At 36.1% G+C, this 18446-nt stretch overlaps 2 protein-coding genes across 2 annotated transcripts in view; both read left to right on the top strand.

Annotated features, from left to right (window-relative positions):
* Positions 1 to 1502: 1502 nt before the first annotated feature.
* Positions 1503 to 8099, top strand: LOC128995494 (uncharacterized). Its single transcript, XM_054420512.1, has 7 exons — positions 1503 to 1602; positions 2119 to 2740; positions 3769 to 5603; positions 6115 to 6217; positions 6752 to 6880; positions 7871 to 8043; positions 8078 to 8099. The coding sequence occupies exons 1-7, from the start codon at positions 1520 to 1522 to the stop codon at positions 8097 to 8099; spliced, it is 2967 nt and encodes a 988-aa protein (XP_054276487.1). The 5' UTR covers positions 1503 to 1519.
* A 2-nt stretch (positions 8100 to 8101) lies between these two features.
* LOC128993928 (dynein axonemal heavy chain 6-like) overlaps positions 8102 to 18446 on the top strand; it is a 58616-nt gene continuing 48271 nt past the window's right edge. Inside the window, exons 1-13 of the mRNA XM_054418051.1 lie at positions 8102 to 8128; positions 8960 to 9169; positions 9970 to 10182; positions 10593 to 10739; positions 11010 to 11186; positions 12012 to 12206; positions 12727 to 12873; positions 13354 to 13458; positions 13749 to 13885; positions 15008 to 15198; positions 15430 to 15545; positions 16801 to 16946; positions 18294 to 18439. Of these exons, the coding sequence (XP_054274026.1) occupies positions 8117 to 8128; positions 8960 to 9169; positions 9970 to 10182; positions 10593 to 10739; positions 11010 to 11186; positions 12012 to 12206; positions 12727 to 12873; positions 13354 to 13458; positions 13749 to 13885; positions 15008 to 15198; positions 15430 to 15545; positions 16801 to 16946; positions 18294 to 18439 (1942 nt within the window). The 5' untranslated portion in view covers positions 8102 to 8116. The remainder of the gene's footprint in view (positions 8129 to 8959; positions 9170 to 9969; positions 10183 to 10592; positions 10740 to 11009; positions 11187 to 12011; positions 12207 to 12726; positions 12874 to 13353; positions 13459 to 13748; positions 13886 to 15007; positions 15199 to 15429; positions 15546 to 16800; positions 16947 to 18293; positions 18440 to 18446) is intronic.

Genomic DNA, 18446 nt, shown 5'->3' on the forward strand with positions numbered 1-18446 from the left:
TCGGTTATTTATATTTAATAGTTTTTTATGTGTAACGTTAATTTTAATTTGACAAAATACAAATTTGTGGTTCAGAAAAATTTACTTTTACATCAGAGTGGATACAATAGTTGTCATGATAACTAAATTTATAATTGTTGTCGTTGTTATCTTATATTACCACCTTTTTTATACCTTGCAATTCTTATTTCTGTTGTTGCACCGGCGTTACATATCATAAAAACCAGTGTTGTCAACCAAAGCCTAAAACATTTTGTTGCAAACTCCGTTGTGAACGTGGCTATAAAAAAGTGCTTTACAAATATTTGTACATTTTTGTATGAACAAAACTTCTGTTGTAAACACTGTAGAATTTTTTTAAACATTTTGAAAAACATAGCTGAACAAAGCTTTCTTCGGATTGTTGTTAACTTTTGCTTAAAAAACATGTTGTAAACTTGGCTCTATTAATGACGATGAAAAGAAACATGTGTTTGATTCTGTCACATCTGAAATTAAGTATGGGAAACAAATTCTAGGAAGCTTGTTCTAGAGTATTGTGTATGAAAATGTCATACTATTCATTCTGTTCATTCTGGATGATTAAGCCTTCGTTTTATAATGAAGCCACATTAGCGAAAGTCCAAGAACCTAGAACTGCACATGTTACTGCTTTCATCTTCCCAATACCTTCTACCGATTGGTTGAATAGTCCAGCAAGATCCACTCATCCTACACTCACCTCCATTCATACTTGGCTTAAGAGCCGGCGGGAGTGAACCGGGCCGCTCACCGCTCTGCTCCTCAGTTTAGCATGGACCAAGGATAAAAAACCAATGCTACTACACGAAATCGTCATATTATCCAAAAATGTTTATTGTACTATTGTGAGGTTTTATCTTACGTACAATTTGATATGTCACACGTGTCAAAAAAAATTTTTTTAAATTTTTTATTTCGGAATTACAAAGTTGATTTTACCATAAGGATTTAGGTTATTTCACTGAAACTAATTCCATCATACAAAATTTATTTCTCAACTTAGGAGGTTAAAACCAGTTTCTATAAAAACTACAACATATTTCCGTTGAAAGTACAATACCATATTTTACAAATTGTCGTTTATAATATTTTATCTAGTAATTTATAAAACAGCTTGCAATTTCAACTGTGTCAACGTGTGTTGCGGGTCTCACGGGGTGCGGTGGTAGTTTAGCGTTTTCCCGCCGGATAGCACCACCTTCGAATTGCTAAATACAGAATATTATGCGGCACACTCACCATTCTGATACTGCATTTTTTAATAAAACAGTAGAGTCGTCCAGTCCCAGTAGCAAATATTAGTTTACATTCCGTTTTGCAACACTTCGCATTTCGCATGCGATTATTGGTTCTTTTTTAACTAGTGCTTATCTACAGTGCCTAGTGCTAATAGCCTACAGTAGTTAGTAGATATATATAGTGGCTAAGCTGAAATATTGGTGACGGTCTGCAGTTCATTTACCCAAAGTCCGCTAGGAAATTTTCAGCAACCTATCAAATGGGTCACTTGAAGTTTTATCCTTCGAAGAAGAAGAAAAGAAGACTTCCTGCTAGTTTGGAAGCAGCAATAAACAGAAGAAAGTAAGTAAATTTAAACTAACTTGATTCTGATGAATCGTAAAATAATAAACTATTAGTTATTTTTATACCAGAATGAGGATTAAGAACTTGACTCAAGAATCAACAAAAATTGTATAAGAAAATAATTGTATAAATTAATATTCGTGAGGGTTTGCCTTATCTTTATAAAATCCACACGACTGCAAAACACGCCCAAATTACAGGAGGTACAAGAAATATTAATTTTTTTGTAAAATAATTCATTATTACTTTGACGGTAAAAATCCGATTGAGGTAAATGTAGGCGGGAAAACGCCAGGAGATCAGTGTGGCTTGGCAGCTGAAAGGGCAGCAGCGACCTTGACTGGCGGGTGTATGTGCGGGGTGAGGCGACCGCCAACAAACACACTCATAATATATCATATTTTGGATTATTTTTATTTCTCACCCAATTAAAAAAATTACCACCCAATTAAAGCCTAATATCATGTGATTATTGGGTCGGAAAATTATCTGACAAAAATTGTATATTTCCAGGAAGAGGAATACTGCTTTGGCAGAACAACAAGCTATAGAAACTCATGGAGCGGAAGAACAATCTGCAAACCCTAGTAAGACGCCTAACAAGAAAGAATTCAAATTAAGTGGAAGAAGAATTGTTAACATAGCTGATTTTATCGACCAGATAAAAATGTTGGACAATCATAGCCCAATAGGTTGTAATTTTTCGAATATGGTTGTATTGTCTGAAGTTAGACAGGGACTAAGGAATGGGTTTGTCGTTGAATGTACCATGTGTAAATTCAAACAGACTATTTGGTCTGAGAAAATTAATGAAAAAGAAATGGACGTGAACAAAGCTGGTGTTTGTGGTACTATCGTAACAGGAGGTGGCCACGCTCAACTCGAGGAATTCCTCAGCACTCTCGACATCCCTGCAATGAGCAACAAGACTTTCAAAAAAACTGAAGAACAGTTATCAGAGGGTTGGACTGCGACTGCGGCGGCAGAGATGGAAGCGGCAGCGGCGGAGGAGGCTCAGCTAGCGAGGGAAAACAACGAGGTTGACAAGGACGGCGTACCGCTAATTACAGTTGTCGCTGATGGTGCCTGGTGCAAACGATCATATCGCACCAACTATTCTTCCTTATCTGGAGTGGTGAGTGTGATCCTGCATTCACTTACTCTTTAAACAATAATAATTACATTAACACATTTTTTTTTTATAAATTTTAATAAAGTAAAAAAATTAATTTGAATTTAATTAATTAAATTTTAATAAATTAAATTTTTACTTAAAACATCGAATTAACACTTAAAAACAATGCTAAAAACCTAACAAAACTGAAGTATTTCAAACAATTTGTATATCTTATGAAACATTTTTGGTTCATGCGGCAATTTTCTACATACAATACTGTACAGTGTCACTCAATAAAACTACATGATTATAAATACAATTATTGATATGCGCGTAGATGCCATCAATATTGTAATAACAACGCATATCTATGGTAGATGACGAGCAAGGAGCGACATATGCACTGTCGTGCTAGGCTACCGTCGCGCCTCCCGCCGATGCAAACATTCTGTGTTCGCTGTCTAAACAGCGCTACGTCACTATGAGGGGCGGGGGATGGGAAGTAGGATCAGGCGGCGCCCGCTAACATCAAAGGAGTGAGCCAGCCCTTGTATATCTGTAGCCCTGGAATAGTCTCAAACTACACCTAAGCGTACGTACATACATACAAACATACACACATACATACCAGAATGAGTATATACATACATAGTACATACAGGGTGTTTTTTTTAACTTGCATCTTTATTTATGTAAAAACCGCAATAGATAGAAATACGGATTATGGGAATATGGGATTATCTCACAAATTCATTAACCGATTTTCAATTTTTTTTCATTAAAAATTTTCTTTTTTCATGCACTTTCATTTGATATGCCACAAGGAGTACCTTGCTATTTAAAAAAAAGTTGGTGGCAGAGAGGAAAGGGGGGGAATGTTAATGTAACGTTGAATTCAAAACAATTGGACCCCCTACGTAAATAGATGATTCCCGCAAACTGCATATTTCTATCTATTGCAGTTTTTACATAAATAAAGATGCAAGTAAAAAAAAAACACCCTGTACATACATATATACCTAAATAAATCAAAGGATTTTTTTCAGGCTGCCATTGTTGGATTTCGGACGCGGAAAGTACTCTTTATTGGCGTAAAAAACAAGTACTGCACAACTTGTGCTCGAGCTGATACAAGAGGGGAGCCAGCAAAAGAACACACATGCTATAAAAACTGGAGCATGAAGCAAAGCTCAACCAGTATGGAGTCATCTCTAGTATGCGAGGGGTTCAAAAAGAGTGAGGAAATGTACAATGTACGGTATGCAAGACTTATTGCCGATGGGGACTCCAGCGTATATAAGAAAATAATTGATTCTCGGCCCTACAAAAACTGCACTGTTCAGAAGATAGAATGCAAGAACCATCTTTTGAGAAATATGTGCACTAGACTCAAAACGATTGCAGCCTCTAAAACCTGCAAACCTTCCGTTTGGCTCAGAAAGAAAATTGGTGACAACTTGTTACGCTGCAGAATGGCAGTAACTAAAGCCACTGAGCACCGTAAAAAGGAAAGGAATGATGCAATCAATGAAGAGGAATCAAGTAAAGCAATCGAAAATCTCAGAATGGATATATTGAATATACCAAGTCACGTGTTCGGCGAACACAAAAAATGTGCTGAGAGGGGGTATTTTTGCGAGCTGGACCCCACTACTGCCCGGCCAGATGACAATTTAGTACCTGATCTTGTCACAGTGGGCCTTTACCCATTGATCACTGATGTGTTCAGAGATGTTAGCCGCAACAGCCGCAGCTTACTTGCTGACGTCACTAGCAACTATGTAGAACATTTCAATTCAATTGTTGCCAAATTTATTGGCGGCAAAAGAATAAACTTTGCTGCTAGTGGTTCATATCAGACTAGATGTACAGCTGCTGTCATTCAACACAACTCTGGACTAGCACACTACAAGCTGCACAAACAAATGTACGGTGCTAGTCCAGGGATATTCGCAAAAAGTGTGGCAATGAAGAGGAAGAAGAAGGTGGACAGCCAAAGACAAAGAAAAAGGTGCAGGAAAACACTATTTGATCGGGAAAAAATTGATGATGGAAAAGACTACGGTATTGAAGCACAACGGCCCGATATTGATGAAAATACTATGGAAAAAGAAAAAAGTGATTTTTTAGCAACCTTACAAAAGTCTGAAGCAGAATTCAAAAGAATTGAAAGAGAAACGGTGGAACAAAGCGATTCAAATGAGTGGCTAGAGATTCGCCGAAATCTTTTGACAGCTTCGAACTTCGGGCGTGTTTGCAATATGAGAGCAACAACGGGTTGTGAAAAAATCGTAAAACAAATCTTGTACACCGTTTTTGATTGTGAGGCCATGGCCTATGGTAGGAAAAATGAAGAAGTGGCTCGACAAGAACTCGAAAACGTGTTAGGTCAAAAGATAAGTAAATGCGGCCTTTTCATAGACCGCGACAACCCCTATCTCGGTGCAAGTCCCGATGGCCTTCTGAATGAAGATGGAACTGTTGAAATTAAATGTCCATCTTCTGCTAAAGATATGACACCTGACGAGGCTATCAGAAAGCGGAAATGTACCTTTTGGGCAGTCACTAAGGATGGGAAAATTGGTGATATAAAGAAAAAACACCACTTTTATTATCAAGTTCAAGGCCAACTTCAAGTCACGAAGAGAAGAATGTGCGTATTTTGCCTATGGACACCACAGGGAATAAAAACTGAAACAATAGAACGGGATGAACAGTTTTGGCAGGAAGAAATGTTGCCAAAACTAAAAAAATTCTACATGAATTGCATTCTGCCCGAAATCATCGACCCTCGGCATTCCCGGTCTATGCCCATAAGGAATCCTTCGTATATAGTAGAGGCTCAGACAAAATCTAAAGAAAAGAAGGCAGAAAAAACAGAGTAAACTTGTAAAACTATGAAAATGGTTGTTGTAAAACTATGAAAAAGCTGGAATTATTGTACTTGTTTATTGTTCAGTATTGTATTATTGTTCTGTATCAATTGTTGTAAATCGAATTGTTGTAAATGTTTAAAATTACTATTTCAAAGTAAACGTTTTAATGTTTTCTCCACTATAGTCTATACCTTAATTTACAAACCTTATAACCACGAAATATCAAACTTTTCAGGAGAATAAAAAAACTGTTTTCTACTTTTCCTGTTATATACAGTATACAGTGTTGGGAATTAAAAATAACATTGATCAGCATTTAATTTGATGCTATGAAGTAAATTAGCATGAACATAAATGTTTAAATTTAGATCAGTTTTGATTCACCAAAATAATATAGTAATAATAATAGTAATAATCAACAGCTTTTCAAGTAAAATACCATATATATTTTTGATGTTTACATAACAAAATAAGTGTAGCATCGTAGGTTGAGTATAAGTATGTTTGTGTAAAAAGACGACAGGTTCATTCGACCCTCAGTCAGTATAGACCATTTCGAAAGGTAGGCACTGCCACTGCCCGTTTGTCAGCACAGCTACTGTACAATGTACTGCTCAAGGTCAGACGCTAGCCGTGCGGGTTGCGGAACATACAATTGCAGGAGTAGCAGATTTACGATTTAGAACTTGACTCCTGCCGCCTCTTAAAATACCTACTTTGTATGGTCGCCATTTCATAAGAAAGTATAAAGTAAAAAGTATAAAGCACCGTTTCAATGGCTTTATACAATAGTGTATACTTGTAAAATTATCCTTTGATGAAGTGTGTTATCAGCAAGCGGAAGGATTAGTGTGTAAGGCGCACAAGAAGTATTTTTAGGAATGGCAACCTTAATGTCCATAGACTAGTCAGTTAGTAAAAGATTTTGTATAGCCGTAGATGAGAAGTATAACCTACTTCTTTGTGGACTAGTTCAATTTTGGTAGTTAATTTAGATTTTTAGTAAATTTCCTCAAAGGTCAAAAACTGTTTCTTTGGATCAATTTATATTTTATGAATCATGTATAAAATTCTTGATTCGTATACATGGATTATTAATTCATTATTGACCTTAACAACGTATACCTATCTTAAGTTATCGTACAATTTTCAGCAAAGCTGGCTTGTAGACATTGAGACAAATCCAGAGCTTGCGCAAACAACTTTGGGCCAACTTTTTGAACAGCTGTCAGAGTGTCTGAAAAAAGCTGCAAACTTCAAAGAGAACCAGAAGAAATTCAAGGTATTGTTGTTCGCCAAGTAAATACTTATTTACATGTATTATGTATATCATTTTCATGAAGTAAAAACTGTGTGCTTTTTAACTCGTTAACAGGTTCTGCCCCCTGAACAAAATCGGCTGAAGAATAACTTTTGTATGCTGTGTATAGTTATTATTTACAATAGAAACAGTACAACATTACTTCTTTGGGTTTGTATCAACACATTCTCCACCAGGTGGCAAGAGACCATTCAATTAGAGAAATGTGACGGCTAGTGGGGAACGTGGTAACTACCAACCAAATTTGCTAGGAATGGTTCTAGGTCTAGGTTTTATAACTTTGAGTGAAAAGATGTAACCATAGACTAAGCAACACAAGTACTCCTCATTGTAAAATTTCAAACTCATTTTTTGTGTCTAGTTCATAATGACACTGAGTCCTAACAGTAACAGTAACACTGAGTCCTAGTGTTGAAAAAAATTGTTTACATTATTTTAGGGTTAATTCAATGATTTGTTCTTTGTTGTTTAGTTATATAGCTAGGGGACAAGTGATTTTTTATGACTAGATCGTTTTATTTGGTTAAACGAGGTTTTAAATAACTGAAAAAACAAGAAACAAATTGTAAACAAAACACGATCCTAGTGGCACCGGGTAGAACCAACTATAAAATGTCTTCAGCTGATCCATAAGGCAGACAAGTCTACTAAGGGATTATGTTTTATCTATCATGTAACACACTACTTGGTATGGATTGTGTGATTTAGTGTGGCAAGAGCGTGATTCGCATGCATATAAAAAACTTTCCCCACCATGTTGCTTTTGTTATTTTGTATAGTCATGTCAACAATGAATTCCAATTTGACTTTCAGTGTTGTTGGCAGTCTATGCATTATTTCTCTGACACATTGACACACCATCCTAATTGACATGGTCTATAATTCATGTTACACAATACTTCATGTGGTAATGGATTTTCAAAAGAGAACTAAACAATATGTGTTAACCAGGTGGAGGTGACCAGGTTTGACATCCTAGACGAGGTAGTGGCGGATGTCAAGTTACGACAGTTGTTGTGGGAGAGTGTAGAGGCTTGGGAGAGATACTCGGACGACTGGTTCCACAACGACTTCTCAACACTGTCACCCGAGGACCTGGGCCAGACGACGGCGAGATTCATCAAGTATGTGGTGCAGTTTGAAAAAGGCCTTCCGGAGAATTTCATCGTTCCCAAACTGAGAGAGAAAGTGGAGCGGATGAAAGACAAGGTTGGTTTGATTTGAGGAACAGCTGTTTGAAGAGGTGTGGGATGGTAGATGAATTATTTAAGCATTACCAGTTAGTGAAATTAAAAGTCATAAATTCAATTATAACTAATTTTCTTATAGGGTTATAGGGAAGAAGCTATTACTGTAGTCACGGAAAGACCCGGTGACAATTTACGATTTAATTTTGGTGTTCACAGAGGCCAGAAACACTGTTCATTTAAATTTTCATGTATTGTTTGTGAACACGATAACTCGAGTAATTTTGGTCTGATTAAAATTAAATTTGTAGATCTGGATCTCATCAGGGTGTGTATTTTAAGGGGAAGATGAGTGAAGTGAAGGATGAGATGACAGCTTTGCTACTGACCAAGATCAGCTTATTCAGCAGAACCATTAATCTTGCCCAATGATCAAGGACAACTGGGTCCTTGTTAAACATAAAAAAACTTCCTTTCCTCATGATCGTTCTGGCAACTTTAAGGTTAAGCGTAGCACTATATCCACTCAGCCAACCAGTTATTCAACGTTTGATATTAATTTTGAAAAATAGTAGGTTTGGTTGATTTTTATCGTGATTAACCTTTTGCAAAACTAATTAACAACATTGTTAAACCACAAAAATAAGGGTATACAGTTCTAACTAATTAAAAAAAGTGGTAATTCTATTGAGAACATAAAAAAATAGCTGAACACTTAAGGTGTATGGGCTATGAATACCGATATAAGTGAGGTGTCACAAATGAATTCTAAAGTAATGAAAATTGTTTGTATTGTATTGTGATTTGTGTTTTCAAAATAAATAGTAGTAAATATATTCCCAAAACATTTCAGCTGCAAGTGATCACTACATTGAGGAACCCATGCTTGAAAGCAAGACACTGGATGGCGATTGAACACGTGCTCAATACTAAGTTCTCACCTGAAGTCACCATAACTCTGGAGATGCTGGAGAAGCTAGGTGTGTTTGCGGTTCCCAACGAGCTGCAAGATATATCCGGTCAGGCCAGCTCAGAAGCTAGTCTGGAGGCACTTTTATTCAAGGTCAATAATTATTGTTTTCAATTGTGTAATAGCTTTAATCATTTGAAAATAGTAATAGAGTAAAGTAAGTTAGTATTTGTTTAAGTTTACACATTCCAACAAACAATTTGGCTTAACAATGTAGGAAATTAATTAAATAACAATTGCAAAATTAGGAGGATCATATTATTGAAAATTGTGTTATTGTTGGGTTTTCTATTTAAGAACTGGTTTAAACAATCTTGTGTAAAGTTGTTCTTGCCAACATTTCAAGATATGATTTTAAAGAAATGTAATAATTATTTTTGTAACAAAACATAACAACTATGATTTTTGCGAAGATTGCATGATAGAAAAATTCACGATTTCACCGTCATTGCGACTATGTTAATGGTTGTAAAAAAAAATTACTTACATCAATAGCTCAATACTGGATGGTGAATTTCAGTCAGAACATGTTTTGACCTATAATAATGACTGAAATTAACCATCCAGTATTGAGCTATTGACCTAAGTAATTTATTTCTACAATAATTATTATCTACAGCTCAGGGGCTTAAAAATTAATATAAATATGTTAACGATTTTTTGCAACCGCGGGAGGTGATGATGTCATTGTAACCTTGGAGCATGTACACGATTTCACTTTGACCGAAGGAGACGTACACAATTTCCCCGTGATCGCAAGAGACACCTACAATTTCACCTCAACGGCGGTAGATCTCCAATATTTCGTAAAGAGACAAAAAAATATTTATTTAATTTTGAGAAGTGAGGGTAAAACTTTTTAATTCAAGGGATAAACTAGAGTCTGTTATCAGGTGGAGGAGGCGTGGAGAGCCTTGGAGTTGGTAGTGCTGCCTCACAAGGAGGCGAAGGATGTGTACATCCTGGGCAGTACAGAGGAGGTGCAGACGACGCTGGACGAGAGTAACATCAACATAAACACCATCGCCAGCTCTCGTCATGTGGGCCCCATCAAGCCTAGGGTGGACGACTGGATCAAGCAGCTTGACCTGTTCGCCAAGACCTTGGTAAGATAGTTATCACTATTATTTTGTTGATCCTATTTTTTTACTTTTTTTAAATTTTTACTTTGTTTGGCATATTATTTTGTTAAAACTTCTTGATGATTGAAACCTTCAGTAGAACTTTGCTCATTCGGACTAAGGTGGCAGGTTCCTAAAGCTTTTGGTCCTGGCACCGATGTTGATTTTCAGCATCCAAAACAAGGTGCAAGAATTACACAGAATACTAATGAATAAAATGCTATTTTTTGTCTCAAATAGTAAATCAGTTTTCAAAATTCTAGGAAAATTTCTGCATAACTGTATTTTCATTTGCATAACCATAAGGTTAGCGAATTTTACCTACTAACATTATTGACATGTGCAAGTTAAGGGATAAACTCCTACAGTAACATTGTACTTATTCATTGCTTCAGGATGCGTGGTCAGAATGCCAGACCAACTGGTTGTACTTGGAATCGATATTCTCAGCACCTGATATTCAGAGGCAGTTACCAATAGAGTCAAAGATGTTCTTACAAGTCGACAAGTCTTGGAAGGAGATTATGAGGCGTACAGCCAAGGTACAGTGAAAACGTGTAGTCTGTTCATTAGAACAGTGTTATTCACAATTTCTTAATACTTAGGGATACATAGTCTGAAGCTTATGTAAACAGTAAAAATGTTACTTTAAGCTTTCCAGAGTTGTCAAACTTGGATTAACGAAGGGAATAAATATTTTTATAACCATCCCTTATGATAAACAGAATAGTTCATTCTGTACAATCGTCAATCATTATCGTTGTAATTCAACTTGATAAATATTACATAATTGTAAATAATGTATTTTTCAGAATCCACTTGCTTTAACAGCTTGCACTCATCCTGGCTTGTTAGAAACATTTCAGAACAACAATAATTTGCTGGATCAAATTTTGAAATGTTTGGAGGCATATTTGGAAACCAAGAGAGTCGCTTTTCCAAGGTTCTATTTCTTGTCTAATGAGGAACTTCTTGAAATTTTGGCTCAGGTAAAAATATAATTCTAGTCTTATCCTACGATCATTGTAGTTTTCACTGGAGTCTTCTAGATATATAGACAAATAAGGTTTACACATACTGAGTTTTTCACAACTTAACAGAATCAATCTGAGGGTAAGCCAAACATGTCAACAAATATTTTTTCTCTGCCAAAAATTGTTTTTTTATGATCTAATCTCTAAAAAGAACAGTTTTATGGTGAAAACTAAATCTTGTGCTTTGTCGAGAGCAGGATTGCTGTAGGATTTAATTTCGCATCACTCATCCTACACTAATATTAGGGTTAAAATACATACATAGTGGCGTCCCCATCTTAAATAATTAATTGATTTAATTGATATAATGTTGATGTATGCATGTATGTATTAAAAGGAGCTTTGTAATTATGTATGATATAACAAATGTTTCCATTTGACAACAGTGAAGTTTGAACTATTGAACCACTGGATATGTTACATCCTATATTCAGAAAGCATTTGACACATTTTAACATTGTTCATTGGGGTTGGTTTTGTGGGAAAATGTTCACTTCATCATTGTAGAACCAACAGTTTGTGTGGAGTCAATACTGGACAAAGGGCACCTTACGAGATTCCCCAGGTATATTAATATTACATGCAACAATACTTCACTACTGCCAAGCTTTTAATCTTAGCTGATCCAAACCATCATCTAAACAGTGTTAGAGAGACACACTGTCGTATTACAATATTCAATTATACTCCCCTGAATAGATTTGGAATTTGCTGTAACAATATCAAGCACTTCAGTCAAAGTAGTAGTCAAACTAATTGACTTTTCCTCTGTTCCTACAGACCCGCAACCCACATGCAGTGCAGCCTCATCTGCGTAAGTGTTTTGATGCTATCTCGAAGCTGCAGTTTGGTACGAAGCAGGTGCTGCCAGAAGGGGCTGTGGAGGGAGACGAAAATGTAGAGCTAGAAACTGTTCTTACCACTGACATTGTGGCCATGATATCTCCTGAGAACGAAGTTGTTTCTTTGGGCAAGGTAAAGAATCTAAATGAGTTGAAATTCACCAGGTGTTTCTAGAAAGTTTTAGGACTGTTGTTGGCAAGACAAATGGTCCTGAAGTCATACACACAATGCTTTAGCTACCTCTTTCATCCCACATTTCCATGCCTCTAGGATTGTAGCCAGATCGTAGCCTGCTCTGTAGACCATACGGAAGCAGATTGTTTATTCACATGCAACAAACACAATAATACCAACACACCAATAACTGGGCAGTGGAGTGTGAAATCTAGTTTTTGTTGTTTTTTTTTTTACTCAGGGGTGTTTTTTACCGGAGGCATAGTAAAGTTTTGTCAACAACTCTTAGGAAAAGTTGTCCAAACCCATATGATCTGGTAGCAGTTTTGCTCGACTTGTTAATCAACAACACAAAAAGACTTTCATAGTCTCTAAAAATTCAAAAATGTTTATTTAAAACATTACTCACTTGTTTAAACATTCCAATTCTTAGTTTGGATATGAGAATTATTTACTCATTTTTGTACCTTATTTTAAGGGACTCAGAGCTCGAGGAAATGTCGAGGACTGGCTTGGTAAAGTGGAGGAGGCGATGTTTTTGTGTTTGCGGAGGGAAATGAGAGAAGCGCTCGTAGATTACAACAAACGACCTCGCACTGAATGGGTTCTGTACCATCCGTGTCAAGTGAGTGAGGGCTAAGCGATGTTTAGTTTAGTAAATAATATATTGTATAGCAACATTTTTAATCTTACAGTTAAATGTGTTTTATGTTTTAGTCTGAATATAATTTTGATTACTGTTTATGTTATTACCGCTTTATTGAGTTTTAGAGCTTTTATAAATATATTCAAAATGTACAAAGTGACGTTCTAGTCCAATATTAGGCCATGATAAGTTATTAAATACTAGCCAAAGTTAGGATATCATGGTCCCGTACTCATGGTCCAACAATGAAATGCAATTAAATAATTTGATCAACAGTGTTTAAAATTGAGTAAAAACATAAACACATTAAAAAAAAAACAATACTTGTGAAGAAAAATAAAATTTGTGTGTGCATACAATATTTTTATCATGGCCTTCAAGGAGGTCTTCAAACAATGTCAATGATAATTTGTGTTTACTTTTACCTAATTTTGGTTGTTTTTGTTTTTCCATTTGTAGATAACATGTACTGTGGCTCAGACCATGTGGTGCAAAAATGTGCACAAGGCTTTAGAATCTAGACACCCTGGTGATTTGAAATCTCTCGAAGTTGAGTGCTTCTCTGTAAGTATTTGTTTTAAGTATTTGTTTTACTGTTTGTTATATTATATGTCGTTTCATCCCACTAAAAGCACTAGATCAATTAAACTGTTTTGCAGACATATAGCTACTTTACCGAGGAGTATCATAAGCGTATTTGCTGTTTTATTTTATACTTAAGGGTCCACTCTAGGCTTTTAAATTTTTTACAGAAGCTAGGGCATATACTTTGCTAAATTGTGAGGCACGGGTTAAGCTTTGAACAGAATTGTGCAGATTGTTCTGCATTGATGCAAACGTTTTTTTTTTTGCAGGACTTGAATGACCTGGCAGTTATGGTGCGTGGAGACCTTGCTAAACTGACCCGACTGATGTTGAAAAGTATCATCACACTGGACGTCCATTCTAGAGATATTGTAACAGGACTCATTGAGAAAAATGTCACTTCCAGGTAACTTTGTTTATTTTGATGTTATATAGTTATACTTAGCTTTGACTTCAGATAGACTACCTACCTACAGTAAAGAAGTTACTTCATCCCATGCCAGTTTGAGAACAAAATACCCCCACCACAGCAAATCTGCAGACTAAGCTAATTTCCATTTGCCTGATTGGATTTTTACTAAATATTTTCTTTTACCTTCTTCCCTATCTAAGTAACATTAGTTTTGACAAGTACTTAGATTTGCTGTTACAGTAAAGTTAAGGAAATTTATTTTAGTGAATTGTTAATAGTTTAGTAATTTAGTATAAAACAAATAAGCACGCCAAAAGAGGTTCAAATACCTGCTATTAAGCAATCCAACATTGTTGTAAACAAAACTAGTTTCGGTGCCTGTGTGGCACCATCATCAGGCTGTACAACATCAGGCTATGGCAGTCTGGACTTGAACTCCGCCGGGCTAGCGTCGTCTGTTTTCTTAGCTGATCAGTTACCATAAATGTTTCGTATTCGTGTTTGTGTCGTGTTTAAATGTTTATTTATTATTTTTGTTTCGTGTTAACATTATCACGCTCTTCGTATGAAGAAAGAAAACCGTCCTTGTACAGCCTGATGATGGTGCCACACAGGCACCGAAACTAGTTGTGTTTACGTTTACAACAATGTTGGATTGCTTAATAGCAGGTATTTGAACCTTTTTTAATATTATTTGGCAATCCGGAGTCTAACACCTACAATGAAGCACGCCAAATTTGAACAAAAAATATGAATAAACAAGCTACAGTAGTTAATTTATTATCATTTTTTTAATGTGCAGTTAGTTACAAAAGATTTTCTCCGTAACCATCAAGCATTCGAAACACGTCAATGTACTATATTATTTGATTAATTAAGCTCTACAAAATGGCTTGGAAAGAAATTGAGAAATTTGACGTTTAGAGGATCAAAAACAGGAAAGCCCAATATATAATTCATAAAACCCTGTTCCTATAAACAAATCATGCTGGTTCCCAGCTTGCTAGAATAAATGTATAGGTTCACATGATGAATCCAATTTTTTATCAAAATCAAATAATGTTCATGGTGACTGTTAAGAGGGACCTAACTAGCTCATCATTGTTCTATTGTCAGTGCAAGTTTTGAGTGGTTGAAGCAGCTGAGGTACTACTGGGAGAAGGAGATTGACAACTGTGTAGCTCGTATGTCCAATGCCAGCTATGTGTACGGGTATGAGTATCTAGGAGCTGCGGAGAGATTGGTCATCACTCCACTGACTGACAAGTGCTTCTTGTGTCTCATGGGCGCTCTACAACTTGACCTGGGTATGTCTTAGTGATTATTGTTAGTTAAGGGAACCTTGTTATGAAAAAAATATCCACATTGAATGCATTTTCACTCATTCATTCCCATATTTTGTATGGTCTCAGAGACTGTTTTGGTCTCAAATTCGAACTAGCTTACATCCATGCTTTAATTGAAGAATCATGCTATCTCCAATAATTTATAGAATAGGGTATCATGACTGTCTACACTGTCTAACACCTACATTTCAGGAGGTGCGCCTGCCGGCCCTGCTGGCACTGGGAAAACAGAGTCAACAAAGGATTTGGCTAAGTCTTTAGCAGTTCAGTGTATAGTGTTCAACTGTTCTGAAGGCCTGGACTACAAGGTATATTCTGCACTTAGTTATAGCAATGAATACAAACTCTTTAAGAAGCGAAATGCTTATGGAGAATAGTCAGACTGGAATTTAGCCGCCAATATGAGCTTTGCTGCGCTGCTGCCGATACGATCGCTTGCACAGCCGCCAATTCTTTGTCTTGCTCTGTCTCACTCAGGCAGCTGACTTAGCTGTGCGCTTGCAACAGTCCACCTAGTGGCCGCCGCAGTGACTATCGAAAATTCAAATATTTCCAGACTAAATTCTTTACAAAGGCATTGCGCTTTTTAAACGGTTTGTATTATTTGGTAATAGTAATCATGTAGCTCACAGTTAAATCATGTTTAACATCTAATTTCACCAAACTGGGTACCAAAATATCAGTGATGTCGTTATGCCAATGATTAAAATTTTGAATGAGAACACAGGAAGTAAAATGCATTGAGAAATGATAATTTAAAGTTGATTTCACATACTGAAAATTAATTTTCTGTGATTAATTTCACAAGAAGTTGAGTCTGGGACTTTTTAGCCAGGCTGTTGGGAGTTTTCTTCAGGTCCTTGGTTGAAGATTGTTTTAAATATAATCAATCATTGTAAATTTTCCTTTGGTTTAATCGAGAAATGTTTAGATCATAGAGAGAGAACTGACTGCTCAACCATTTATTTTCTTTTCTTTAAGTAGTAGTACTTAAAGAAAATAACATGCTAAAAAATATATTAATTAACTGGACGAGTGATATAAGCTTCAACAGCACAAAAAACCAAGATTATTTCTGGGCTGTAATGTACAATGCTAACTAACTCAGCATTACTAACTGCATAAAGAGTATATCATGTAACTATGTCCCTCTGACAATGGCAGGACAAAACTTCTCCAATCCGTCCAAAGCAAATTGTGTAGCAGCATAGCCCAACACAAAGTAATTACAGTAGACTCCCTCTTATCCGGACACCTTTTAACCGGACTACACTCGGCGGAAATGACATCTCTTTAACCAGACAATTTTTATCAGCACATTGATTTAACCGGACTAGATCGGCAAGAAGTGGGCAGTACTGAAACAACTGTTCTCGTGGGAAAGATTTGAGACCAGTGTTTAAATACAATGCTCTCCTAAATTTAAGTCGAATATCACAGTAAACAGTCCGTTTTAACTAGTTTTTGGTTATCTGGACTGGCCTCGGTCCCGAGGAGTCCGGATAAGAGGGAGTCTACTGTAGTACTATTCTGCAAGCCAATGATTCAATTCCTGATTTACAGATGATGGGTAGATTTTTCTCCGGATTGGCCCAGTCTGGTGCTTGGTGTTGTTTTGACGAGTTCAACCGCATTGATATTGAAGTGTTATCTGTGATAGCTCAACAGCTGATAACAATTAGGAATGCAAAGGCTTCAAAACTTTCCCGGTGAGTTTTAACTAACTAATTTATCAATTTAACTTTGTTTTTGTTGCTTGAGTTGTCGAGTCAGGTAAGATGTTTATGCCCTGTTTATTTTGCCAGCTAGGGTGGCATCTTCAGGGGTCTTCTCATCTTGTTAAGACATCTTCTAAAACGGAGAAAGAAAGACATCTTACTGTGTGTCTGTCGTCGCGTTGTCGATTGACCTGACCGCGATACTAGTGACCACGTGTGAAAATAGTTTTAAATAAAAGGTTTTATTTACCTGTTGCGTCAATTGATCCTTAAGTTATGAAACAACTATGGCCGTTTTGTGCTGCTAAGCGAGCCTGAGGATGTGCTCGCACGAAACGGCCGTAGTTGTTTCATAACTTAAGGATCAATTGACGCAACAGGTAAATTAAACCTTTTATATTTGCATTATCTTGATCCAGTCGGTCTATATTCCAAACGTCTGATATTGTCATGATTCAGTCATCGATCACATTTTTTATATTTATATATTTTTTTTTATATTTTACTTGTAAAACATTGTAATCCATATTGTTTCTGTATGGGATTCAGCCCATTGTGTTGGAATAAATACAATGGGCTGAATCTTGTACAGGGTAGTGCGACGTTGTGTTTAATGTTAAAAAGTAATTCACCTCATTTTAGAATTAAAATTTTGTTAGCATTTAAAATACAGTTATTTAGTTTAGAGCTTAGATTTATTTAGTTTATGTGTTTAAAATAAAAAAGTGCAGTGACTCGAACAATTGTACAATACCCATGGACTGATGATATTGTTAACTCTTCCCCCGATCACGGATCAATAGTCTATTCGGGGGAATAATTCCTTTTACTTACTACAATGTATTGTAATATTGTTTTTATTTGATGGAATAAATAATTTTGACTTGACTTGACTTGAGAGGCTAACCCATCATGAAAAAAGAATAGTTTTATAAATATGGTGTTAGTGATACCTATTCAAGTTCTTAAAACTGGGATGGAAAAAAGTTGTTATTTTGTCAACCTTAAAACTTTCACACTAATAACAATTTATTGGTTAACTGCTAAATATCCTCCGGTAAGCGTAAAGTATACAGCATAATATTTAACCTAAAATAGGGGAGAAAGATTTGGTATACTTCAGCAAGCTAAGCATCAGTGAACATGAAACCATATTCATGACAGGTGACAGTTTTATGATATTACCTTATGTAAATCTACCATAGCACTAATAAATAATAACCAGTAAAAAATAATAACCGGCACTCATAAAGTCAATGGTAAAAATAAGCAATAGTATTTGGATGTCAACATCTCAATGAATAATTAGAAAGCTATATTATAATTTGCTTGTTTCAGATTTATGTTTGAAGGACGAGAAATCAAACTGGTCAAAACTTGTGCAGCCTTTATCACCATGAATCCTGGCTATGCTGGTCGTACGGAGTTACCTGATAACCTGAAATCTCTTTTTAGGCCTATGGCTATGATGGTACCCGACTATGGTGAGTT

Source organism: Macrosteles quadrilineatus, unplaced genomic scaffold (genome assembly GCF_028750875.1).
Source record: "Macrosteles quadrilineatus isolate MER2022 unplaced genomic scaffold, UCM_ALF_1.0 Scaffold_5__1_contigs__length_97177068, whole genome shotgun sequence".
Taxonomy (NCBI): domain Eukaryota; kingdom Metazoa; phylum Arthropoda; class Insecta; order Hemiptera; family Cicadellidae; genus Macrosteles; species Macrosteles quadrilineatus.